This window comes from Apus apus, chromosome 6 (assembly GCF_020740795.1).
Source record: "Apus apus isolate bApuApu2 chromosome 6, bApuApu2.pri.cur, whole genome shotgun sequence".
In the NCBI taxonomy this organism is placed as follows: Eukaryota; Metazoa; Chordata; class Aves; order Apodiformes; family Apodidae; genus Apus; species Apus apus.
Window position 1 is genome coordinate 26810005 of NC_067287.1, and position 27140 is coordinate 26837144.

The window sequence follows — 27140 nt, forward strand, 5'->3', positions numbered from 1 at the left end:
GGACCAGTACTATTCAATATTTTCATCAACAACCTGAATGAGGGAACAGAGTGTGCCCTCAGCAAGTTTGCTGATGACACTAAACTGGGAGAAGAGGCTGACACACCAGAAGGCTGTGCTGCCATTCAGCAAGATCTGGACACGCTGGAGAGCTGGGTGGGGAGAAACTTGATGAAATTCAACAAGGGCAAGTGTAGAGTCTTGCATCTGGGGAAGAACAACCCCATGCACCAGTACAGGTTGGGGGCTGACCTGCTGGAGAGCAGTGTAGGAAAAAGGGACCTGGGGGTTCTGGTGGACAGGAGGATGACCATGAGCCACCAATGTGCCCTTGTGGCCAAGAAGGCCAATGGCATCCTGGGCTGCATTAGAAAGGGTGTGGTTAGTAGGTCAAGAGAGGTTCTCCTCCCCCTCTATTCTGCATTGGTGAGGCCGCATCTGGAGTATTGTGTCCAGTTCTGGGCCCTACAGTTCAAGAAGGACAGGGAACTGCTTGAAAGAGTCCAGCGCAGAGCCACAAAGATGATTAAGGGAGTGGAACATCTCCCTTATGAGGAAAGGCTGAGGGAGCTGGGTCTCTAGCTTGGAGAAGAGGAGACTGAGGGGTGACCTCATCAAAGTATACAAATATGTTAAAGGTGAGGATGGAGCCAGGCTTTTTTCAGTGATGTCCAGTGATAGGACAAGGAGCAATGGGTGCAAACTGGAACATAGGAGGTTCCACGTAAACATCAGAAAAAACTTCTTTACTGTGAGAGTGACAGAGCACTGGAACAGGCTGCCCAGAGAGGTTGTGGAGTCTCCTCTGGAGACATTCAGAACCCACCTGGACAAGTTCCTGTGTGATGTGCTCCAGGTGATCCTGCTCTGGCAGGGGGGTTGGACTAGATGATCTTTTGAGGTCCCTTCCAACCCTTAAGATTCTGTGATTCTGTGTAATACCCTAAATTTTTCTGACAGCTGGGGTGTATTGGGAATTATCTCAGTAATACATAATTTAGGCATGTGCATACATAGTCATGTCTTAGTGGGACATCACATACTAAAAGCGCTGAACATATTCTCCACAAACCTAAGCCAGGTCTACAGAAAGAGGCATAATATGTTTATGTAGTATTATCATATGCTGCAGTATCAGCCAGAACCCGAGAGAACTAAGTAAGCAGTAAGCTGCAAGAACTTAAGACGGTCTCCCTACGAGACAGAGGGCTTTTTTATGGGACACTCTTTTTCCAGGTTTATAGTCACAGACTTATTGCAAATCATGACAAATAGAGAAGGAACTGTCAGGACAAAGCCGTGAAGTTAGCATCTGCACTTGTATTTAGGGGCATTTAAATAATGAGGAAATAATAGTCTATTTGAGGATTTACTTGGATTGTCTCGCAAACTTCGTACAAATCCAGTTACTTAAAACATCAATTCTTTCCTTCAGGGTGGCAGTAAATCCTTGAAACTTTATCTTTTTTAATGCATGTTCAGGGAGTACGTGTAACAAACACATGGCAAATAGTTCTTCACCTGTTAGTGACCACATCAGCTTCACTGCATCAAACCTTATGTTAAGTGGTTCTAAAAGCCATTTTCTTATTTGCAGATCAGATTTGCAAGCTGATAAATAACCTAAAGATATAATACAACCTGTCTCTGCATACTAGCTGTGAACATTTTGATGGAAACAAATCTGTAATGTATTGAGTTTTGTCAGTTCCCAGTTGAGAGTATGAAACAAGAATCATGCCTGTCTGTGCTAAAGGCCAAGTACTTTATTGTGTGCCTGGCAGTGATCCAAGCCAAAAAATCAACCAGAACAAAAAAAAGAGCGTTAAGAACTGCATTATTTTTCCATAATGTGTCAAAGGGTTCTATGCTTGCTTCAGGATGAATAAGGAACTGTTTGTACTTTTCATGATCAATTAATTCCAGGTTCAGGATGTTGCATCTCAAATAGGTTAGGTTCCCAAAATACACAGACGTTTGTGTTGGACTATGGTTAGAAACCAAAATTCAAACTTCTACAATAATAACATTCCTGTCTTCTAGCGCAATGGGAGAAGCTGACAATTTTATGTACTATGTGAAACCATATAGCAGAAACTGCTGTGAATTCCAGACTTTCTGAGCCCACAGACTATTAGTAGGAATTTTTGAATTAAAAAAAAAAGAAAAAGAAACCAAAAAAAACAACCCATTAACTTGGAGTAAAGCTGCTTTCAAAACCATGGATTGGAAGTTTTTGTGCATATGTTATTAAAATATTAATTAGAAGAGTATGTAAAACATTTTATTAGGATCTATGATTAACTTACCAATCAAGAACTTTTTATGATCTCTGTATTATGAAGGTTTCAGATTGGGGTGTATTCTGAAGAGCTATTCAAAGTAAGCAGAGAGATTTTGAAATTTATAGGCTGGCTTTTGGGGGTAGGTTTGAGGGGGAAATTACTTTGGAGAAATCCCTGCCAAACCTGATGTGAAAAATAAACCATTCCAAATGGCACATGCAAAGAGAGCCAAATACAATTCCATTAATACTAGTAATAAAGAGTGACTCTTATAACTTGTTTGGAGTCATTCCTACTTACACAAAAGTTGAATTTGGCATAGATTATCTGTACCAGAGGGGAGTCTGAAATGCTTGTGTCTTCATGCTAACACTATGTACACACTCTTACTTACCAAGGGAAACAGTTCTGGTGCCATATGTCATCTTACCAAAGCCCACTGGTACTGTTTATACCCTATAATATTATGTGAATTCCAGAAATACATCATGCCATCTATTCCACAAGGTACCTTGTCTCACAGCTTCTTTTTGTTACATTTCAGTGCATGTGTGTGATTCTGAGGAGGACAAACACTAACCATTTCTCTTACTTAAAACAAGTAGAGGAAGGAAATGAGAAAAAAGCAAGCAGTGCTGCTGGGCTGTGGCCATCCTTGCAGGCTCACAGCACTGAGAGGTTCCACTTTTACACATGCCAGTCATCATGTCGCTTGCAGTTAGGAGAGGTTCTTCTGATGTTGCTCAAATAGAGAACTGGAGTGGGGCATCATGGAGATTATGACAGCTGCCATAGATCACATTGATATAATATGAGGGGCCCTAGAGGTTTTCTGTTGCATACATTTTTCCTAATTTGCCAATATGTTTAGGGAAGCAAGATGCAAACCTCTAACTGGTAATTATATTGATGAGGGGAGCTCATGAACAGGTAATGCATGCTGTATAGTGTGCTGAACAGTTATTTGCATTTGGGCACGTAGACAGGCCACAAGCTCCGTAGCTTTTATGTTTTGGGGCACCATTGCATGGGCACAGAAACAGCCTTTTCAGAGCTAGTCTGTAGTTCTGGGCAGCATGTGAACTGGGTCTTTGCATTGCATCTTTGGCAAGCTTCTGCCAGTATAGGCTTTCATAGTTTTCTGTCTTCTTGTGGATCATTCCATGGATAGGTGACTGTGTGGCCACTTTCCCTGAGCATGTCTGCACACTGTCAAATCTGAGACCAGCATCACATGGGGAAGGTGGAAGGGGATTGCGATTTTAACACTGAGCCTTCACATGTAGGGTGGCTAAAGCACTTTGCACTTTGAACCTTCCTTTACCCTCAGTGATATGTACTTCTCCATGACAGCTTGGTCTTGACCTCTAGTAAGTCACTGCCCCACATACCATAGAATCAAACACAGCTGCTCATGGGTCTGACTATAAGGGGGGAAAAAAGTAGGTTTCCTTTTAAAATTGACCTCCTCTTCCTCAGGCCATTAGTAAGAGGCCTGTTTCAACTTCTGGAAAGGGGCCCCAGTTACAATAATGCTCATTTTTTTAGTCACAAGACAAGTCTGTAATGCCATTGAAGTTCATGTCTGAAGCTAAGCATGTCCTTAGGTATTTATTAGAACAGGCCTGATACTGCGCCTCAAACTTGACCCCTTCTAAGGCACAAGCTTGTGCTTTACTACCAGGTATCTGATGCATTTATCAAATAGATGCTGATTCGGTTGACTTAATTTTGAATTCTCACAGCTTAATCTCCTTGGATTATGTTCTTGTTCAGTGTGTTGCTGATTAATCTCTTCCCTAAAAAATACTGGTAATCCAAAGAATTGCCTAGCTACTGTTGTGCCAGACAGCACCCTGTTTCCTAAACATGCTGGTCACTGTCCAGCTCTACCTACTAGGGTTAACATCCCACTAAAAGAGACAGTAGTTTTGACAAAGGACTGCAAAATTTATCCATTTAACATAATGGGAAGCAGAGTGACCTCAGTGAGGCAAACAGCAACACTCGCCCAGCGTGTGCAGAACAGGGTCAAGCTTGAAAGAAGCTGGATCAAGCAATACAACTATGTCATTGAGGCTGGTACAGAGTACAGATCTTTTATTTGTTATAGTTATGTATGTGACAGAAGCCAAGTGAAATAATGCACTTTTGATTACTTTTTACTTCTGGATTGAGTTGTTTAATTGTGTATCTGTGCAGCACTTCTCATTATTGCAGCACAAGATCTGAGGTGGAGGCCTTGGATCTTCCTGAGTTTTGCTGTAGTTCCTCACTGCAAAATGCATTAGCAGAACTGCTTGTTAAATTTCATCCTAGGCACAGTTTCAGCAGTCAGGGTGTCAGTGCTCTGGCTGTATTGTTATCTTGCAGTTAAAACCACTGAAAAGTTCAAGATTTCTTCACAGCCAAGGTGTGAAAAGTAATTAGAATGTATCGCTGGGTGCTGGGTATAAGCAATTATCTATGAATATAGAAAGACTGTTTTTCTCAACAAACAGGCGATGCCGTTATAATTATTTAAAATTAAAAAGAAAGCCACTGACTCAGACATGGAGAGATTGGGCGGATAACTTTATTAGTTCCCAGTCTAAGGTCTGTAGTGCAGATGCTAATCTAATATCAAGACTGCATTAAAATAAAGTACAAAATATGGGAAAAGAGAACTCCATTTACCCTGGAAGGCTGTACATGAGTTTGGCTTTTCTGCCACGGCCAGAACTTTTCAACTTTCAACCTCAACTCCTGCTGTCAAAGAACACTTGGAAAAAAGAGCACTAGCACCTTCTTCCTTGCTCGACATGGGATCCCATTGAAACATATTCCTTCTCTGAAATGTGCTGAGTTTTGAGAAGTAAATTGAAATTTAGTAAACTGAATTTGTAAGCAGGAATTTCCCAATGCAGAAGGAAGTCTGATAAAATACTGAAACTGTGCAACCTAACAAAGGGTTGATTTAAATTTGATTAATATTTTTAGTGGTTTTAGACACTTGCTGTGCAACTGTATTTTTTAACAATAAGAAAGCAAGAGCAACAAATTCTGCTGTCTGTGTTTCTGCTGCTTTTTCCTCATCAAATGGCCTGGCTGCTGTGGTAGGTGTTGTGTTGCCCAATGTTAAGTAAAGGCATTCCAGCTGAACTGTATGTCATAGGCCCTGTATGATAGGAGATACTGAGACTTCTGTAATCCAGGTGATGTTAGGATGTCTGCCTTCTGAGCAGAAATATGAATACTGGCCCTGCTGCGTCCAAGGGGGTATTGCTGTTCAAGACAGATGATATGTGAATAATCTCATGTCCTAGAGTAGTATAGAGTTCATAAAGTAGTATATCAAATTCAGCATGTATGTTGTGACTGCATACAATTGAGAAAGAGGACAAATACTGGTCTCTCTTCTAAATGCAGTTTAGTGACCAATTATAAGATTTTTCTGGGTTTAGTCCATTCATTTATTTTCTTGATAGACTGGAAGTAGTAGTTGTCAAAATCACTATTGCAAATAATGCACTCCTGTGTTAGGAAGGCCAGTGCTGCATGTGACAACAGATAATGGCAGTTACTCTCAAGGAACATGGACCCAAGGAAGAACTGGACTAGATATATGCTTTACACCATCACATATTCCAAGAAAAGTCAGAGTAGCAGATACCCAGAGCGAAATTATGACTTTGAAGTTATGATATGACTCAAACCAAAGTAAGCAAATTGGATTCTTAGGAGATCCCAAAGTTTCTTGCACTGCATTATAGTATGGTTATATCAACTTATGTTCTATACTTCAGAATTTGATGATGATTTCTTCAAGATAGGATAAACATTTATAATTTGGAATACATTCCTGTGCCTTCCATCTCTGGTCTGCAATCATCAAAACAAAATCATTCTGACAATTGAAATTCCATCTCTCCTGTGGAATGTTTATAGGGGAATTGAACAAAATACTATTTAGTGGTACCCACCAGTGGATCAGTATTAACATTTACATTTGAAGCTAATTTTCAAAGTATTTCTCTTAATTTGCTAAGAAGATACCTGTCAAGTTAGCAATTAAACTGTAATTTGGTCACTGAGGTGTTTACATGGATTAATAGATCTCTCTCTTAAGCATGTGCTCCTGGGTTTGTAATAATAACTATAACGCGTGGTAGCATGACCCCACTTGAGTTCCACACACTCATGCAAAAAATCAAATTCCATCACATTTTAATGCAAATTTTACCTTTGCAAATGATAGCCTGAAAAGAATGAGTTTCCATGGTAACCTTAGGGAACACATAACCTGTTTATCATAACTTCTCCATGAAGCAAGACAGGGGGTGGAGAACATGCTTTGATGTCAGCTGTATTTTTCTGTAGACTGGTTTATGCTGTAGCACATATAGAGTATTTACCAAAATACTCCCATACTGTCCTAAATAAACTTTTTTCCCTTTTTTAGGAACAGAAGCAATCATATGGGATAACATAGGAGGGAACTGCAGTAAGCAGTATTCAAAACCATTAACTGACCTTTCAGCTCCTGTGTATAGTTTGACAACTAGGTCAACATTTTGGAAGACCAAAAACAAATTAATACTTAAAACAGATCTCTTCCGTCACTTTCTCTTTCCTTCTCTTCCCTCCGTGCTTTACATTTGGCCCTCAAGTATCCCAGCTGTCTTTCAAAGGCACTTTAATTTTTTTGTTTCCTTGTTCTTCCACTTCACTGCTGAAAGTACTGTTTGAAAAATGCCTTGAAATATCTCTGAACTCCTACATTGTGGAGCTACCACAGAAAAGAATATATTGATTATACTTCATATTCAGTGCTGACTTTTAGAGTTGAGGTGGTGGCTTCTGGAGCTGCCATTAGCAAGGAGTGAGTTTGATGGCTGCTAGCATCTGCAAGGTTGTATTTTTTCTGCAGATGCACAGTAACTCCTGGCTAAAGGAAAATACGTCTGCAACATTTTTTTAAGGTCATTAGGAGTAAGGAACAGATGTTGAGGTTTTTCAGAATGCTGCTTTGAACTGCCATTTAGGAGTCAACTGACAAGACTGACCCTATAGGCAGTGATTTTTGGGACTGGAACACAGAGGAACCATTGCCCACAGTTACCCATCTGGTATCCATCTGGTACCAGCAAACAACAGACAGTACCAAATCACAGAGAAACTGTACCAACTGCTAAATTGGTATCAGTAAGCAAAGAAGGTCACCACCTAACAGCAGTTGCAAGCAGGAGAAACAATGTCTGGAACATTTACAGACTGGTATCTGAAGATCCGGAGGAACCTGATGCCATAGCATATGGAAAGCAATTCCTGTCTTTTAGCCTGCTTATGCTGATGTTGTTTGCTCAGTATTAATCGAGGTTTGGGAGGGGGGGTTTTGTAAACCATATTAAATTTGCAGTGTGGAGAGCTTTTGTCATGATGCCATTGAGAGAGTGCTTCTCTTTAGTGGCATCTACGTTTAACAGGATTAAGGTGGATTTAATATTCTGTGCTACAGACTAACCATTCAAATTCTAGGAGCAGTGTTCCAGGGTGGTGTCACAACACAATGGAAACCGTTGAGGTTAACTTTTAACTTCGTGAAGATTTACTCTTTGCTGTTCTTCTTTGATGTGAACTATTCTCTGGGAAAGTTGTGGCAAGGGGGTTGTTTCCCAGTTTTATTGCTATCTTCATCTTTTTCCCTTTGTTAATTTTCCCCCTTCTTCCTCCCCTTTTTTTTTTCCTCTTGAAGCAATATGCTGGTTTGTACAGTAGCTAAATGTTTAGAATGTAATAATACAGCAGGGAGAGATTTTACAGCCTCTAGGCACTGCCCCTTCAACTCTTGAGGACCTCCAGCAAGGCATGCTTTTATAGACAATGAAAGGCTCATTCTCCCCCGCGAAGCCGCCTGCCTGCAGGAAGCTTTTCACTGTCTATTTCCACTACTTGCTCTGCAATTTAGTTCCGTGCCCTGCTATTTCCCTCTCCCTGCCCCCCCTTTTCTTTCCCTAACATACACATGCATATATGCCCCCCGTGTACACATTCAGCACCAATGCCAGATGTAAGTAGATATGGCAAAATAGCATTATCTCAATGTGTGTGTTAAAAACCTCAAAAATAGCCCAAACATTTTCATTTTGCCATCCTCATCATAAACGGAAATATTGATCTGTCCCTTATTTGCTTTCCAGGTACTGACACTGTCATTTAATTTTCCCTAAAAAGAACACAAGCTCCTAGCTGGGCTGCAGAGCATGGCCATTACAACCTGGCATTGGTGCCAGGAACTCTGCTGACTTAGCTAGAGAAAGATGCTGAAAGCCCCTGACTTTGAGAGAAAATTCAATTCAATTTACTTCATACAGTGTCTCTCATGAAGTATTTCAAAATGCCTTATATCAGGAGATAACATAATGAGAAAATGCTTTTGAGAACTGGGTATTCAGATAGCAAGACAAAATGATACACAACAATGAACTGGAGTAAAAGAAAAGATGACTGTCATTTAAAAGCAGTAATCATCTGGATAAGTAGGCTTGTAAACTAATTACAGTGAGAAGAGAAGCAAAGAATGCAAGACTGGGGGGAACAAGAAGCAGCTTAGTTTTAAACAGGCTAAGGCAGAGAACTGGTTTCATGGAGGGGAAGCAATTGGGCACAGTATTGTAGAACAACTACAGGAGCTCTTCAGCAATGTATTCACATGTATGTATTATGTATGCTGTGTGTTGCATCACAAGTGTATCTCAGTGACAAGTTATTCTCTCTAGTGACTGGGAAGAAATTATGTTGGCCTGGTCCAGTGGAGGAGCAATTGAAATGCCCTCTTTTAGCTGAAAAGAATCAGTGCTTGATGGGTGCTGAGATTTTTTTGTTTTGCTGCTTTTACGTTTTGCTCTCAGCTCAAGGGTCTCTGTTTGCCTCACTCTGAGAATAGGTTTGCAACAGAGGGTGTTGCAAATCTGGTGCTCATTAAAGACAATTAAGAGGTAGAATTAACCAAAACAGATTATATGACTAATGGAGAAAGATGCCACCCACAGAGACGGACACGGGCCAGGAAATCATCTCATTTTGCATGGTCACAGGAAACCATAGTCCTCCAGCACCAGAGATCGAGGGATTGCAGAGCTAGGGTTCAGAAAGCAGAATGTCATCTTTGTGGGACTGTGCAAAAACACTTTGCAGTTTTGGCTTCCCCTCCATCTTTGCTATTTTCTCTCTACTTAGTGTTGCAAGGTACAGCAAATGCTGTGAGCTTGTTTTCTACTAAGCTAAGGCAATTGCTATGTTTTTAAACTGTTATGGGAACAGCCTGTTTCCCTTTTAAAGATCCCATCTGTGTTTGTATTTCCTGCAGTCTATTGCCTTTACAGAGGATTTTCCCCTCTCTAAATCTAAACCATTAGATTCACCTCCTTGAACAAGAGGTAGGGCGTTACTGTGGAGGAAAAGTAAATTCTGTGATAATCAGCCCTACTTAATTCCAGCATGGAGCACTGCTGTCATCAGTGTTCCTGGTCTTCATTGCACAGGGAGAAGCGACAATAACTGTAAGTATGTACATTTGTGCATGTATATACGTGTATAGAGAGACAGACAGAAAGGGGGCATTTAATTTCCTAGTAATCCGACCAACCAAGTGGTGTTCTGATTGCATACAGCTGATTTTCTACGTGAAAATTTTCAAAACTACTCACCAGCAAAACCAAGATCAGCAGTGACTCTGGAGTGTTTGTCTGTGTTTCTTACAGGGAAGGGAAGGATGGTTTGATTACTGTCTCTTTTTTCCTTTAGACAAGAATGTTTTTCTCACCCAAGGGAAATGCATTCTAGCAGCATGAACATAACTATTAATCAACACTTAAGCAATAATCAGTGAATGAAAAATTATGACCAGAACCTGAAAATGTACTTGCATAGCTACTTTGTGCTTTTCCTTTGAGATCATGCTCCTGCATTTTAACATGAACAATTCTTATAAAATTAGTGCTGATATATTCCAAAAGGTGGTGATTTAAAAAAAACCAGCACTTTCACTTAAAAAAATACTAACAGTGAATGATACATTAAGATATGCATAAGTAACATTATAAAGCTACTACCTCAGTAGTCTCGTGAGATGGATCCTCAGTTGATGTGAACCAGCAGTACATTATGGGGTGACTTCAGAGATGGACATGCCAAGATTACCATTATGAGAATGCTATATTCAAATATGTAGAGGCATGTTTGGGATACAGAGATATAGATGTTTTTATTGTGTAGTTTCACCCAAAAAGGAGATACAGCCACAGAGAGCTGCAGGTGTATGTCAGCTTTGGGAATGCCTCCAAGCAGAATCAAATGCTATTGAAATTAAAACAAACCACCCTCATCAGTATTTAGCATGCTTTCCTGAATCAAGGCCAAGGTATAGGGTAGCACCCAGCAGAAATCGAGGCAGTAAGACTACTAGGAGTGCAGTGATACCTTCTTTTAGCTCTTCAGGATGTTTTTTTACAAACATAGTCATAGTTCTAAAAGCATCAAGTGTTGTGGTTTTTTTAATAATTTCAAAATCAGACTGGTATGAAATGCATAAAGTGAGCATAAACTTAAGAAAAAGAAGGCTCAGCATTCCCTGAGACTGAGCCCAGAAAACAGAACTTTAAGGATCTTATGGGAACATGACTTGGTGACTGGGCTGTGAACAGGCAACTATAGCCATCTGTTGATTGACCTTCCCTAATTATTTACTGTGCATTTTTTGTTGACAAGAAAATAAAAAAAGTTTCAGTTAGTTACCCAAAACAAACTTCGAAGGCATCAGACCATTATATGAGAGCCTCTAACAATTACATTCCCAAGATGTCTGTAAAATGGAGTGGGAACAGAAACACAAGGTTTCTCAGGACCTGCTGGGAAACTGCTGTGCCCTTCCTTATTATTGAAAGCTGTCCTATGAGCAAGTTTGTAACCAGTAAGTTGGAAGTGTTTCCTCTCCAGTGGTGGAGGTGGTTTTGAGAGTTGCCATGGAATACCGTCTTGGTTTGCCATTGCAGCCACTTAGAGAAGAAAAGCACCACTAAGAGTATCAAAAAGAAGTATTAAAGGTGCTGTCTTATATCCAAACAATGGTAAAGTAGTACTGATGGGCTCATATAACATTATTCTCTTCTTTGAGGACTGCTTCTGTCATTAAAATCAATGCAACTTAATTAAAGCAAATTATAGATAGATACATCTATAAATAAGATATTAAAGTGTGCTGCTGAATATGATAATTGCTGCATATTTAGCAATCAGTGTGTGTGTTCTGCTTTTGCCAGGAGGGATTTCTTTCAGTAGAATCAATGGAGCTTTATTAAAAACCATCCAAATTAGAGGGAGAAATGATGAGTGTTATAATAACGCAAAATCACTGTTTCAACTTTCATCGCAAAACCAGGAAAGCAAAATACATCCCTCTTTGTGTATGTAACGAAAACATCAGGAAAATTCTTTTGAATTGTGGACACTGGTTGAATTTTTAATTTTTACCTTTTGATGGAAAACATAAAAAAGCTGGATGAAGGAAAACATGTTTTCTGTGGAAATGCTGGAGGTCTTGAAGGGTGAGGTAATTAGAATATTACAGCAGTAAGAAATTAAGACCCCTTCAATCAACTCCCTCCATTTCACATGGAACATCCAGTTCACTGCCATACATAACCCACCTGTTTTAGCAGTTAAGAGTGTTAGTGAGTAAAATAGTACTTTTAAATTTCACTTGCAGTCCCTAGAACCATGCAGATTGTTGAAATGCCAAAAATAAAAAGGGTGAATTTTGGTGCTTCACCTGTATACGAAACATTGAGACCCAGGTGGGGAACAAATTCAGTTTTACCTCTCTTAGTTTTTCTTCAGTTTGCGCTTAATTGAAAACAAAAGCCAACTGTGTCTCAGCAGAGGGGAGATCTGAAGGTTAAAGGGCAAATTCCGTTATACCACTGCTCTTTTTGGCATGCTGAATCTCAACCCGTGTGATTAGAAACGCTCACAGACAAAAGAACAGTTTTGAGAACAGAGGTCAAACCAGCATCTGAATCAAGTCCTTTACCAGATGATCACAAGACTATTGAAAAAATGTACTCAGCAATGCAGCAATAGTATGTACCGTGTTTATACACAGACTTCCAGGCATAGAGCAGAATTGGGTGGCATTTTCAAAGCACTTGGATGATGGCAGAGCACATGCCTCACTCTGCAGCCTTCCTGGGATGGCTTCTGTCTTTTTGTGTATGTCAGTCATATAAAATGCAACAGTAGTATCATGCCATTTTTAATGGGGAGAAAACCACAATGCAAAAGCTCAAGTGACTTTCCTGAGTGTGCACAGTGAATACATGAAAAAGTTAAAGGGTCCCAGGACTCTCATCTTCATAAGGTCTTCCTGATCTCCCATAATTTCAAGTAAGTCAGGCATGACTCAAGTGGAGTCAGCAGTGTTTTGAACTGCATTCACAAACACGTAGCTAAAAATCACATCAGCCTCAATGAAGTTATGCTAGTGCTACATATCTAGTGGGCAGCACACATGCCTCATTTTTTTTCTGAAGTTAATTAAAATTGAAATGTTTAGGGAAGGCTCATTGTTCAGAAGTGGGGGAAACATCTACTATGCATAATTCCTTTCTAAGAGTGTGAAATTTCTGACTCTGAGCTGTGGTTTTTCTTTAACTGGTTAAGAACCTTTAAACATTTAAACATTTTTTTAACAAAATTATCTCTGCAAAGATGATAACTTTTCTATATGCAACTCTAAATAAAATACCTGCAGGAGAGGGAACAAGTGACTGCAGCTTTCTGAGACAGCCACCCTGAAAGTGGCTCTGCTTTGTTCTTTTCCTTATGAGCAGTACCCAAGGTCTTGGGTCTTCAGCCTGCCAACTTCACTTGGGACAGACCTGGAGCAGGGAGCTTGGGTAGCTAAGGTAGGAGTTTGTGAGAGGAGGTAGAGCCCCAGGCAAAAACACACTGTTCTGCACAATGTGTCTCCACTGCTAAGGGCAAGGAGTTGCTGCTGGCTTCCTTTTGCAGTGTGGTAGCTCTTAAGCTTGAGCTGTGTGTGAATGCAAAGGAAAATGATTCTGGCTTCATGGAGCTTAGACTTTAAAAAGGATTGCTCTAGTTGTTACTGTTCATACTGCAACAGATGTCCATATGAAAGGGGCAAGAGAGGCTTTCTTTCTAGAAGCTAGTCTTTTAGCCTTTAACAGATAATAAAAGGAGGAAGGCAGTGTAAGGCAAGTGAGGAGGAATGAACTGCAGTGTCTCCCAGGGGGAAAGACAAAACAAAACAAAAACAACAACAAACCACCAAAAAAAACAAAACATGACCTAGCTTCTTGGCAATTTTCAAGGTGGTCTCAATACCTGCCTGCAGGTATTCTCTACTTATGCCTTAGAATTTATTTGCAAATATTTGAATGGTCCAAGATAATTGTTTCTGGCTTGATCTACATGTGTATGTTCACATCACCTTTTTTATTTTTTTTCCTGGGAAGTTTTCGTAGGGAGAATTGGCAGGTTAGAGATAGATACTTGCCTCTAGCTAGCTTATCACTTCCTTGTATTGAAAACTCTTCAAAGGGCCCTGCACTTCCTGTATTTGCCAGGGACATGGCTTGCACAGACACTTCTGCACAGCTTTTGTTTTCTTCTTTTCAATTGTTTTGCCTTTTTATCTGTTTCAGATCTGCATGTGAGATGTGGAATTATGAATCTTTCTACATTTTTCTGTCTTCAAACAAATGTGAATTCCATTTGTTCAGGGAATTGGAGGGAGCTTTGGCTTGTGCTCATTCTTCTCTGCCTTTTGGCCCTTCACATTGGTGCCCTGCTGAGGGCTGTGATCTTGGAGAGAGGAAAGCAGCACACAGTGCCCACACTGCTCTCCAGTCCATGCACCCTGCAGCCTGCTTCTGCTGCTGGGGACTGGGAGGGGTTTAATCACAGATGCAGGGGTGTCAGGGGTTTTGCTGAAGTGATGTATTTCTGTTGCATAAATCTTGTTTGCAAATGGAAATGATTGGGGTTTTTTTTATTTAAAAACAAAAGAGACCTGAGCAAAAAAAATGTTATTAGATATGTAGAAAAAAAAAAAACTTTCCTGACCGTTAAGACATTGAGTTATATGGATGCAATGTCTTGCCCATTTGTCTGGTACCTTGTCTCCAAGTGTGGCCACTGTTACGTGCTTCAGAGGGATTTCAAAGAGGCAGTTAGGAGGATAACCTGCTGGTAAAGAGGTTTCTGCCTGCTCTCTCTTTTGGGGAATGTCTGACTCTCCAAGTCCTTACTTCTCTTCCACCTGCCAAACGCTTTACTGTCTTCTTGCTCACCTGATGCCTGTTGCTTTGATTCATGTGGGGCTTGGCCATACCAATGCTTTGCAACAGTTAAGTTTCATGAATTGTTTGTTGTTGTTTTTCAGTAAAGATAGCATTTCATTCCCTCAGTTTAAGCATGCTGCTTTTTAATTGCACTGATAGGATGATGGCGGTTTCTGTGTTTATCTCTATGCCATTATTTTTGCATATTCATGTTTTGCTTATTAGTTGAGGCTGCTGTAGACTGAGAGATGATCTCTTCATAATGATGGCCCTTATTTAAGTTGATGTTGTTAATTCAAACCCTAAAAATACAAGAGGGTGTTTTGGATCATTCTTTCTCTTACTCATTACCATATATTTGTGAAATATGTATTTCATCCGCTGTTGTGTTCTCTCTTTCCTGATTGGGGTGTTGATCTCAAAAGCTCTTCTAGCCACCTCCGATACAGACTCAGCTAATGAATGCTCCTTCCCTCAGTTTCTGCACCTCACTGGTCACCTCATGGTCAGCATCCATTTAGCTTTGATAGGACTTTCAGGTTTAAACCCTTTTTATTAAGATCACTGTTTTCTGGCCTAAATATTCTGTCTTTATAAACTATGTGGTTAAAACCTCCACACCTGTACCGAGGCCCAGCTGCATCTGTCCTGTTTCAGGGAAGGAGGAGAAGCAGGAGTATTTTCATCTTGTTAATTACTACCTTTCACATTGCTCTTTAGCTTGGTTTGTTGTACTAGACAGCAAGGAAGCCTTTGCTTTGGCTCTCTCTGAAACATAAATAACTTTTATGAGGGAGATGTTTCCATTTTTGCAGTTTCTCTCTTCATCAGGGTAGTATTTTATTCTGGGCACCATTTTGCTGGTGGCTGAGTGATATGTTTTTACTGTTCCGTGGACAGATGGAGAAGGGAAAGGAGAAGAAACGGCTGAGTCTTTAATTAGCTGTGCAGAGCATGCTTTTCCAGTGTGTTGGGGGGCTTATATAGGATGTGGAGACTCAGCCACTCAATGGATCCAAATTAGCAAAATTGCGTATCCACTGCCAGGGTGTTTCTATGGCAACTGTCTCTCAAATCATATATACAAACAGACCTGGCGGGGGGTACAGCCTTCTATTTGGTCTGTAAGAAACCATCGGAAAAGGGGTGGTTTCAGGCTGCAAAAAGGCCTTGTCATGTAAATATTTTTTACTTTCTGATGACTGGTATAAGTTTGGGGTTTGCTGCTCAATTCTGGCACAATTTCAAATCTGTCTGTCTGTTTTGCGTGTTGACGGGCTGCTGGTACTGCTGCTAGGTGAGAGAGTGATCACCAGGAAACTTGCACAGGGTTGTGAATACACAGAGCTACCAGGCACAACCTTCAGTTTGTAAGGATCTTGCTGCTGCACATAATTAATAGCCTATCTACAACCAAGGAGGTAGACTGGATACTACATGGGTTTTGTGCTGAGCAAACCAAATTATACATTCATTTATTTTCCCCTCATTCTTCTTCATAAAACAGCAGAAATCTGGAGGCTCTCCTCTCACCAGTGTACCTGGTTAATTGAGGGAAATTATCAACCTGATCAAATTAGCAGTGTAAGAACAGTCAAAGTAGCTGTGACTCTCAGCCTAAGTGACTCTATAAATTTGCTCTACGTGTCACTTTTTCTGGTGGAAAAAAAAACGGATTAATGTTCCATTTATCCTGCTGCCCTCTTTTTGAAATGTAGGACAATAATTGTTATATCTTGCTTGTCCAAAATGAGGCACTGCTGAAGCATGGGTCATTTCAAATCAGAGGTGGTTATTTCTTGTGGCAGACAGTTCTGTGAGAACTCTTTTGTTTTGAGTCAGATAAAGGACAGTTAGCAACAAGTCTGTGCTAAATGATTTTTTTCCCTTACGAATTTCTTGGTTGTTCAGTGGGTGGCAAGGTGCATACAGTGTTTCTGTAGAATAATTATTAAGCTTGCCTATTAGCTCCAAGGAATAGTGCCTCTTTTTGCATTGGACTTGGCTTATGTAATGGTTCCACACGAAATTGCACACGGAAATGCTATGTAAAGGTAGATAAGACCTGCTACACCCAAGCACACAACCTTTCCCATTGTAGAAGCTTTTACATCTTTTCAGTGAAAATGACATATTGTGCATAAACTGTAGGACTCACAGAAATGTACTTTAACCTGTTGAATGTGAAAAAAAATGTTGTTTGTTTGTTTTCTCTTTTTATAATCAGACATTTGCTGAAAGCCTGGTGTGATTTATTCTTTTCTTTTTAATGAATTGTTAAAAAATGTTTGAAAAGGCATTAAATCTTCCTTTTCACTATTAATCTGTAAAAGAGGATGGGGATTTTAAATGGCCTCTTAGTATATTGCTTTATAAAACTGCTGATTCTAGCAGCAGTGGAATAGGAATATGTACTAATGTAGGAAACACTGAAGGCAGTCAGAGTCTCCTGCATTTATGGAGGAAAAGACTAATAGCTCCATTTTAACAAGGCTCTTAACACTTTGGGCCATCAGGAGGCATTGAGTGAGTGAAATTGGGAGAGCTCCTGTGTGCTAAAAGCATTGAAGTTCACCGTTTTGTACCCCAGTTGGAGCCTTCCTGATAGAATTGTGCTCTCCAGCCAACTCCAGTTGCCATCTTGAAAACAAACCAAGTAGCGAGGTGGCATTTTGAGTGAGTGCACTAATGCTCCACTTCTGTAATGGCACCAGAGCATGACAAATGCACTTAACTCCCAGCTGGATACTTAGCTTTGCAGTGGCATTAGGGAAAGTTTCTGGATTTGTGCTAAGAATGAAAGCAAAGCCTGTTTATATCATGTTTTATACTTGAGCAAAACATACAAGTAGAGGAAAAAACTCGCAAAGTTGGTACTAAGATGCTAGCTTTGCTTGAAGTAATGATGCCACTAGAATCCAAGAGGGTGTGCTTACTTAATTAGATTATGTCCTCATGTTACTGAATTCTAGGAGGAAGGCCAGCCAGGGAAGAAATGAGAGTATCCCAGCTAACACACAGATGAGGAAAAGGCTCTGAAGATTGTACCTGTTCTAAAGAATTCTTTAACACGGAAGCCTTTCTTTTTAGCAGTGATAAGATTATGTATGGGATTTGAAGCTTCTTTGAGCCTCTGCCTTTCTTTTGTTGATTTTGGCATGTTGCAGCATCATGTGCTCTCTTCTTATCGTTCTGAGATGCATTGTTAGTAGCCGGGCTGCATAATTGATCCTCATCTCTAATTACTCTCCTCTCCACAGGTGCCTGGAAAAGGTCCAGATGGGAGCTCCTACAATCTCCATTTCGAGGTGATGGAAAGGCAGTATGCATCCTTACCCAGGTATGGCATCCAGCCTTATACACACACTGCAGCACCCTCCCTCCAATGGGAAGGGAAATCTGCTCACAGCTGATGTCTGGCTCCAACATGAGATTATTTAGCAATTTTGTCTTGTTACCTTTTGCTGCTAATTCAGTGCCATCTTTTATAACTGTACTATTAATTTGGACTCCAAATTTAAAAAAAAAAAAAAAAAGAAAAAAAGAAAAAAGCATCCTCATTGAACACATCAGAAACAGTCATGATTCAGTGGTAGAAAGCATGACATTGAGGAAGCTAGACCTGGAAGAGCTGTAACAGGCTGTAGCAGGGCATAGATGACTAGGTTTAGAGTGATATAATCCTAGCTGGCATTGACAGAGTACTGCTGTTGAAAGCCTTCAGCACAGCAGCCACAGCTACTGAAGCCTCACAGTAGCTGCAAAGACCATCTGACTAGCATTCCTATTCCAGTACAGCATCTCTGTGCTTTAAGTGAACAGTGTGAAAATGGGAGTGAATTTTCTGAGGCCTTCTTTATTATTATTTGTAATCCTTATCAACTCAATGAAGACTAATTCTAGTCTGAAACCAGTGAGGCATGACAAAAAGGAAGCATTTTAGAGATTTCAGTCCCATTTCCATGGGAGTTCTAATAGCAAAGTGTAAGAATTTAGCAAGCCAGAAAGGGGAGTGAGAGGGTGCTAGAAGTGATAGCGGGAGAAAAACAAAAACACACAATATTTCCCCTCTAGAATTAGAGGGCTGGAAAAGAACTTAGAGGAATTGCCCAGTCCACTTCTTGGACCTCGAAGCACGATAATTTGTAAAAGCAAAGCAAAAATTGCTATTTACAACAACAAAGAGATTACTTATTGTGAAGTAGTGCTGGCATTTAGGAAATCAGTGAATAGTTTCTTTTTTGCTTCTCTTTTTCCACGGAGTTATTTACATTCAAAGATGTCACTGGAGAGATAGATTGATAAATATGTAATGCTGTATCCAATTCCAGATGAAAATATAAAGAATATCTTACTTCTGGAAACCAATGTATAAAGGCTGTCTCAGAAGACATTGTTGGATATTTGTAGGAATTTTCAATGTACGTGGTTTCTAATCCAAATGATGTGTCTGTAGTTTAGTCACTGTCTTCAAATTATATTTGTGTCAGCCATCATTTTGAAAATTCATCCTGTGTGGTATCTGACTTTTCTAACAGAATCCTGCTTTCCAGCAGTGTCTTGTATGTACTTCCTGGCCAATTGAATATTCTTACTCTCCTGGGTAGTCTTTTTTTTTTTTCATACTCTTCCAATTCTCATGTCATGTTTTTAGCAGTGATTTTTGCAGGTTAGTTAGGTGTTATGTGCATTCTTTTTCATCTATTTTAAATTCAATTTTTTTTACTATTTCCCTATGAATTACAATAATAAATTAGTTATTGGTGTCCAGTGTAATCCTCTACAGCAATTTTCGCATTCCTGTATTAGGTCTCCTTTTATTTGTTTCACCTTCAAGTTAATCAACCTTATTTTTTCAATCTTTATAAAATGGAAATTTCCCAGTGAAGTATTTCCATCACCCTGAATTCTTTTTATTTCACTGGTATTTCTTTTGAGCTAGGATGACCAGAACAGAGCACCAAGCTGCAGATGCTGGCATGCCCTTGCTTAATGCAGCAGTGACCTGTGTATTCCTTCTATCCCATTCCTTTTCAAATCCTCATGGGATTTGAAACCTCGGCATGGGCCTGAGGTGTGTGTACTGCTCACCTTGGCACCCTGCAGTTCTGTGTTGTTTTTTTCTTAAAAAGTAGGTCTGTCTGAATCAGATAATGAAACTTAACAGTGCTCTTCCCAAAACCTCCATTTTCCTTGCTGGAAACATGACTCTCTAGCTCTTATTGCAGGTTTGAGTATTTAGCTGGCTGGGACTTGCCATAAAGGAAGTCATCCAAACATTCAGAAAGCTTTTGGAGATTGGTGTGAAGAAGGTCATTTCCGTCAGCTCCTAAGAAGATTATGGTGGAGAGTGGGAGGGCCTGCACTTCAGAGGAGTTGTGTGTTTCCTCAGCCGCACTGCCACACACAGCCGTGCTGTCACCCTCTCTCCAGAGGGTTTCCACCCCGGCAGGAGCAGAGCCTTGGGCTGGCACACCCTTGGGTGTGCCTGCAGTCCAGCCATTGGCTGCTGCCTCACTTAGGTTTTGTAAATTTTGCAGTTTCATGTTACTGCAGTAATTAAGCCCTGGCAGTCACAAATGGCTACAGTGAAGTCTAAATCCAGAAGAAGGGATTGCAGTCTCGTTGCCAGCCACTAATGGAAATGAGTGATTTATTTTGTTCTCATGGCTGACTGCCCAGCAGCATAGAGGAATCCAGGTGAAAACACCTATTTGCCAACCCATTCTCAGTGGAGGATCCATGAATACAACTGTAATGGGCAGCATTATTTTTTAAAAAAGAAGAGAAACGAAAAGGAAGGTAGAAAGAAATACAGAAGCAGTTTCCTCAAAGAACAGCTTTCTTCTCCACAGCATTCCAAAGTTAGTTCATGATTTCCTGCTTTTGTCTTGTACCTGTCCTCACTTTGGTCAAACCACTGAGCTGCATTTGGTACAGATGTGGTATATAATTGTCTGCAAACTTAGCTGTTTAAGTCCAGTTTAATAAGAGCTACTAGAAGAGGCTTCAGATGAAGGTTGTAAATGATGGGAAGCAGATTCTTATTGCAATGTTGTGTCAAGTCCCAGAGGATAGGACCTTTGTCTGCCACTCTGGTGTGGCACAACACAAGGAAAGAGAGGAAAGTGAGTGGACTGCAGCCAGTTTCACTGGATGAGGGGGTGGAGGGGACCTGTGCCTTGTCAAGAGTAGCAGGCACCTACACAGGAAACTCTCCACTTTACCTGGGTGCTGGCAGGAATCATGCCAGTGTGTGTGAGCATGGACAAATTGAGTAAGAGAACTTCCTTTTTTGTCCCCACTGGGCTAGAAGGAGGAATGATCACTGGCCAAATAGCTTTTTAAACGTCTGGTGCCCCTAAGGCAATGACCTGCTCCCGTGCAAAGGCAGGTATCCTCTTTGAAGGGGCAGTCAGAGTGCCAGCAGCACCCGAGTGTGTCTGCTGCTGGGTTGTAAAAATCTACACTTTGAAACATCATTGCTGCTTTGCCCTTTTGTTTGGTATTTTTCTGTATTTCTCCAAAGCTGCTGATTTAAGCCTAGATATTATGGGCCAAATTAAGGCGATATAAGTCTGTATTAATGGTATTTGAGGAATTCAGCTGTGTCAAGTGTGCTTGCCTTTTCAGAAGATGCAGCAGCAAATCCAGTGTCCCACTCTCACTGAGTTAAGTGATGTCCTTCTGCCTCTGAGTGTGGAGGATTGTGTAAGGTTATATTTTTAATTAAAAGCTGAAAAAAGCAAGCATCAGCCTTTGGAGGAAGGTTTTGTATGTGACTGGCTTAATAATTGGCAAGCTGAGTTACGTAGTTAAGTTTCTAGGTAAAATAATGCTAGTCTGTAGACATGGTTTGGAAATGTCTACAGTGGCAAATATCTGAATTAGATTATAAGTGACTGTGGTCAGAGAGTGGCAGGTCTTCATTTTACACTGCATTGTGCTGCTCTGTCTGCAGAAAAACAGCCAAGTGGGAAAGACAGAATGGAAGGCTTTGCAAGAGAGATACAGTTCTTTGCATTCAATACTTGCATGTTGCCCTGGGGCTACGGCTAAGTAGTGCCAAGTAGTAGTATTAAGCAAAGTTAAATCCTCCTGCTTAGGAGGAAAATGGCTTGATTCTTATACATCTTAGTCTCCTCTTTTGGGTAAAGGAGTAGAGCAAGAGTGTGGGAGCCAGAAAAACATTTGCAGTTTTTAAACTATTTTTAATGCCTGTTTTCTTGTTGTAGTACAGAATATTTTCCTGATGGAGCTATGGAACAGATATGAAGCTGAAGCTGCTCTGTTTGTTCATAGTTTTATTTTTGAGCTTGCTTTTATGGAAGTCTGTCTTAATGTAAATCACAGTCTTGCCAATGGTAGCCTTGTTTGGAGAAATCTAGTGTTTGAGGACACGTTCCTTTCTGTGTTGATGGAAAAGCTGGCGGTGACCAAAAGCAAATTGTCAGACACTGAGAGGGGGACACTGGTGACATGATGAGTGTATATCAGAAAGCTCAGCCATCTTCCTGGTAAGAAATGCTGATTCCAAAGGAAAGCTAATACTTCAGACTTTCTCTGGAATTGTCATTATTGAAAAACAGGCATTTTTGTCCAGAAAAGGGGTGGGGTTGGAAAGGCAGTAAGAGCATTAGAAAATAACTGCTAGCATGGAAAAATTACTTCAGGCAGTGTAGATGAGTTCAGCTGTACTGCTGTGGCTCAGAGGAGACCACTGAGCCAACTGGTAATTGTCTCACAGGAAAATGTCTTAAATGTAACATGCATCTTAGAACTGGGAAACTTGCGAAGCTATTAAGGAACTAGCCTTGCAGTACCATGGCAGCACATAGTCTTGCCGTGCTGGAAGGTTCTCCTCAGATTGACCATGCAACCTGCGTTCCTCAGGCAGTAGCTAAAAGCAGCGCATGCTCCATTTCTAGGTATGAAGCCAGAAAGGACAATTTTGATCACCTTGCCTGAGCCCTCAAAGACTTGCTACATTTCTGCATCAAACTAAATTTCAATTTTGATTCATTGCATGACTTTTATAAATGCATTTACAAAAGCATCTAACCTAAAATTAAAATGTCACGTTGTGAAGAATTCATTACATTCTTCATAGGTTAATTATTTTACTGTTTAAAAAGATTATGACTTCTTTTTTTTTTTCTTGAGTCTGAAATTACCCAATGTCAGTTTCTAGATACTATGGAAAATATTCTTTTCTGCTACATCTTAAGAGCCAAGGCAGCAAAATGCCTCCCCTTCAGTATTTCTATGCAGTGATCACTTACATTATCTTTTAATCTCCCTTTCAATAAATTAAATAGAGCACTTAGGTCTTACACTATAGAGCATGAAAACAGTATTAACTCAAGAGACTGAGATCCCCGTACAGTCAGTTTATGAGACAGTCTCTAGACTTGAGTCAAAAATATTTCCAACACTTTGGATCAAAAGCAAATTTTCTGTAATACCTGTGTCATGAAGGGATAAGGTTCCTCAAACAGAAGGAATGGGTTACCTATTAAGTTTCATTAGATTTTTCTTGCACTTGGTTCACAGAATCATAGAATGGTAGGGGTTGGAAGGGACCTCTGGAGATCATCAAGTGCAGCCCCACTGCCAGAGCAGGATCGTGTATGACAGGTCACACAGAAGCACATCCAGATGGGTCTTGAAAGTCTCTGAAGAAGAAGACTCCATAGCCTCTCTGGACAGCCTGTTCCAGTGCTCTGTCACCCTAATAGTAAAGAAGTTTTTCTTCATGTTCAGGTGGAACTTCTTGTGTTCCAGTTTGTGTCCATTGCCCCTTGTCCTATCACAGGGCATGACTGAAAAGAGACTGGTCCCTCCTTCTCGACACCCACCCTTCAGACATTTGTAAACATTAACAAGATCCCCTCTCAGCCTCCTCGTCTCTAGACTAAACAGCCCCAGGTCTCTCAGCCTTTCCTCCTAGAACAGGTGTTCAGTCCCTTAGTCATCCTTGTAGCCTGCTCTTTGCCTCTTTCTAGTATACCCCTGTCCCTCTTGAAATGGGGAGCCCAGAACTGGACACAATACATGGCATGTGGCCTCACCAGGACAGACTAAAGGGGGAGGAGAACCTCCCTTGACCTGCTGGACACGCTATTCTTAATGCATTCCAGAATACCATTGGCCTTCTTGGTTGTTCTTCCCTTTATTTTACTAAACGAGTTTGTTTCAAAATGCAGGATTTCTTCAATTGAATTGAATCCCAAAAACATAATCAGAAAGTGACTTGACACAAATCACAAGAAAAAGTTAATTGTCTATTAAATAAGAGTCATCATTCACCATTTTCTAGCAGAATCTGAAATTAATATACTGACATTACTTAAATATGTATATAGTGTATTCTCCTGGTTAACAAAAAGAAATCACAGTTTTAGTGTAGACTATAATTAGCTGCAAATCAACTTGTCAGAGCATTCCCAACCTGTGGGAATTGACTAACCAAAGAGCACAGATGAAAAGGCAAGATTTTACATCAATTATTTAAATCAAAGTTCCTTGCATTTTGGTTTAAATCACAATTAATTTTTTTTTGCTTTAAATCCCTTTGATTTAACTTATTCCATCCCATATTGCAAAAAATCTGTCCCCCTTCTCATTTTGTGTACTTCATTCACAGTCCTTCTTGACATCCAACAATATGTTCCACACCCCTGACCCAGCAGGGCAGTCGTGGCTATAGCCATCAGCTGAGGGGCAGGATCTTCTGCTTGGTTTTTGGTGTTGACCCATCAGCACTGACAAGTGCCATGCAATGGCACGGGAGTTCTCTGTAATGCTGACAGTGTTGCTGTCCTGCAATACTGGTGTTCTGCCAAGTTGTCTTCCAGGGACCTTTCTCATGCTGAGCCACCACTTAGTTACAGTCTGCCTCTGTTTTCCACTGTTCCTCTCTTCAGCTGACTTGACTGCATGACTCTACTGAATTTGCTTTTTTCTTTTTTTTTCTTTTTTTTAGCCCAAAATCATACTTATGGCAGGCAGAGAGTGGAAATGCTGATGCAGGCTGCAGGTATTGCAGGCAATGCCATTGCTGCCTTGTGTCACTGTTTAAACTGGAGCATCATTCACCCGGTTAAAAACAGCATTTGCAGACATACTTTCATAGCTGGGGGGGGGGGGTTTGCTAAAACTTAAATGGCAGTGAAATAACTTATCAAACCAGTCTAGAGTCACCAAAGTCACTATCTGTCAGTGAAACCATTTTACTGGACATACATTATAGAGTTACAAAGCAAACCTATTAACTCTCAGTGCATAGTATAATGCTCAATATTTTTAGTAATGCTCAGGTTTTCCTTCCTAAGTGGTGCAAAACAGGAAGGGCAGAGTGATGGGAAAATATTTCATAGTTTTGGGTAGCTGAAAAAGTCTATCTCTTATTTCTCAAATCATTAAAATTAAGTGAAGAGAGGGTCAAGAAAAAGATTGGAGAATGAATGGTGAGTGGTCTTTTTTAATTTTCAGCATAGAGCGTATTTTTTAATATTCCCCTGAAATAACCGCAAAACTAAGATGACTTGATAATTTGAAGTCTTAAACAGGGTTAGAACTAGATACGGTGCAAAAAAGAATGGCCTACTTAATTTATGATCCTACTCATGTGAAATATAAATAATATTCAAGCAGTATATTCAATGGTATACTTGATTATTAACATTCTCTTGAGTTTTAATCATCTAAAGTAATATCAGTAACTCAGGGTTATTTTTTAAATGGATTTTTATCATGACAGCTGTACTTTCACTGAAAATGCAGAGAAAGCTTATCTGTCTGTACCTTCCAATGTGGTGATTTCATTATCAATGAAATATGTGTATGATTTTAGTTGGGTTTTAAGCCCTGGCAGATGAATTTAAAATCAGTTTTAATGGAAATACTGGTTCTACTCAAGGATCTCCAAGATAGGTTGCAGTAAACCAGCCAAGATGAAATACAAGCAAAGAAAAAAGATCGTTCTCACATGCTAGAGCAGAGGCTTGGGAACCAATCTGATGTGCTCATTAAAAGATTAGCTTGAATCCAATATCAAACAGTTTAAGATTTGCTTAGCTAACTTTACTTAATGCTGCAAGGCAATAAAACTGATTGCTGTGAAAACTGCCCAGCATCTCTGAGATGTTAGAGAGATCAGTGTATTTTAAGAAGGTCAGAGTCCAAAGCCAAAGCAGGACAACAGATTCATATGTACATGCAGGAGAAAGCTGGAAATGCTCTTTGCAACCTGTTCTGTTTTATCTCCATTTTGATTACTTTGCTGCAGTGTGTCATGGTACTAATATCACCTCAGTGTCATGTGTGAAATCTGAAGGCTTTTTTTGTGCATGGTGTCAAAACATGTACAAAATGTGCAGAGTTCATAAATAGCCTGTGTAAGCCTTTCACAGGGAGAGTCTTGAGCATTAAGAGGAGAGCAGGTAGAAAAGGATCAGTGTACTGTAGACATTTTAAAAAATCATCTTGTGTCTTTCTCTAAGACTTGGCTGAAAGGAGGAAAGAAAATTGTAAAGAGGATCACAATTACAGAATTCTCTAAGTTGAATTAAAAGGGAGGGAGATTTGGATATAAAACATACCTCTAGCTTTCTAATAAAATAGAAATGTTGGTTGAAATTAACAGGGTGCCTCTGTCCAAGCCAAATTAAGACTTAAATACTGAAAAAGTATACTTTAGAAAGTCAGAAAGGTCAAGGTTCATGACATCAAATCATGGATTGCAACTGGCAGGTCACTTCTATAATTTCCATGGGAATAATTAAAGAAAACTGAGCAAAGAAAATGTCTGCAACAACTGGGACACAGCTTGAAAAAAACACTAAAAAACAGATGTCCCATAAGAATACTCTGGAAGTGTAGAAAGAGGCCAACGGAGATGGGTTTTGTCAATTTTTCTAATAAGTCAGTCAACTCCTTGTAGGGAAGAGCCAGTTAATGCAATATGGAATAGTTTAAAAGTCAATTAATATTTTGAAACTAAACAGCCAGCCTTTTTGCAAGGAGATGCTAGCCGGAGTAAACAAAAATACTGTCAAGTGTCACATTTACAAAAAGCATTTATCTGGTGTGGATTTTAGTGTATAAGCAAGCATAAGGACCTCCCACTCAAACTAAGGGCACCAAATTCAGCTTAAAAATACATGAGATGGAGGAAAATATTGCCTTTGAACAAAAGAGCCTGTATTAAAAATTTAATGAAGTTGTGGAGATACTGCCTCAGAAAAGAAAGCTGTATTAGCTATACCTCCAGTGACTAAAAGAACAAAACAACTGTTAGAGAACAAAATACTAATGAAAGAAAGAAGTGTCAGTACAAAATGGCTAGGTTGAGATGAAGGGTCTGTGGAAAAAAGATAAGTGAATGCAAATTAAAAAGAAGAACATCAAATTTAAAAACAAAAGCCTATGTCCCATAGAATGTATCAACAGAGTGATGTGCTGAGTGAAACCTGGGGAATAAGATGTGCACTACTAAATGCAAATACAT

General features: G+C 40.0%; 1 protein-coding gene across 3 annotated transcripts in view; it reads left to right on the forward strand.

The window, feature by feature from the left end:
• The window catches only part of PARD3B (par-3 family cell polarity regulator beta), a 390939-nt gene that overhangs the window by 341962 nt on the left and 21837 nt on the right, over positions 1-27140 (forward strand). For all 3 annotated transcript variants that reach the window (XM_051623713.1, XM_051623715.1, XM_051623716.1), the window contains one exon: positions 17890-17969. In XM_051623713.1, the coding sequence (XP_051479673.1) occupies positions 17890-17969 (80 nt within the window). The remainder of the gene's footprint in view (positions 1-17889; positions 17970-27140) is intronic.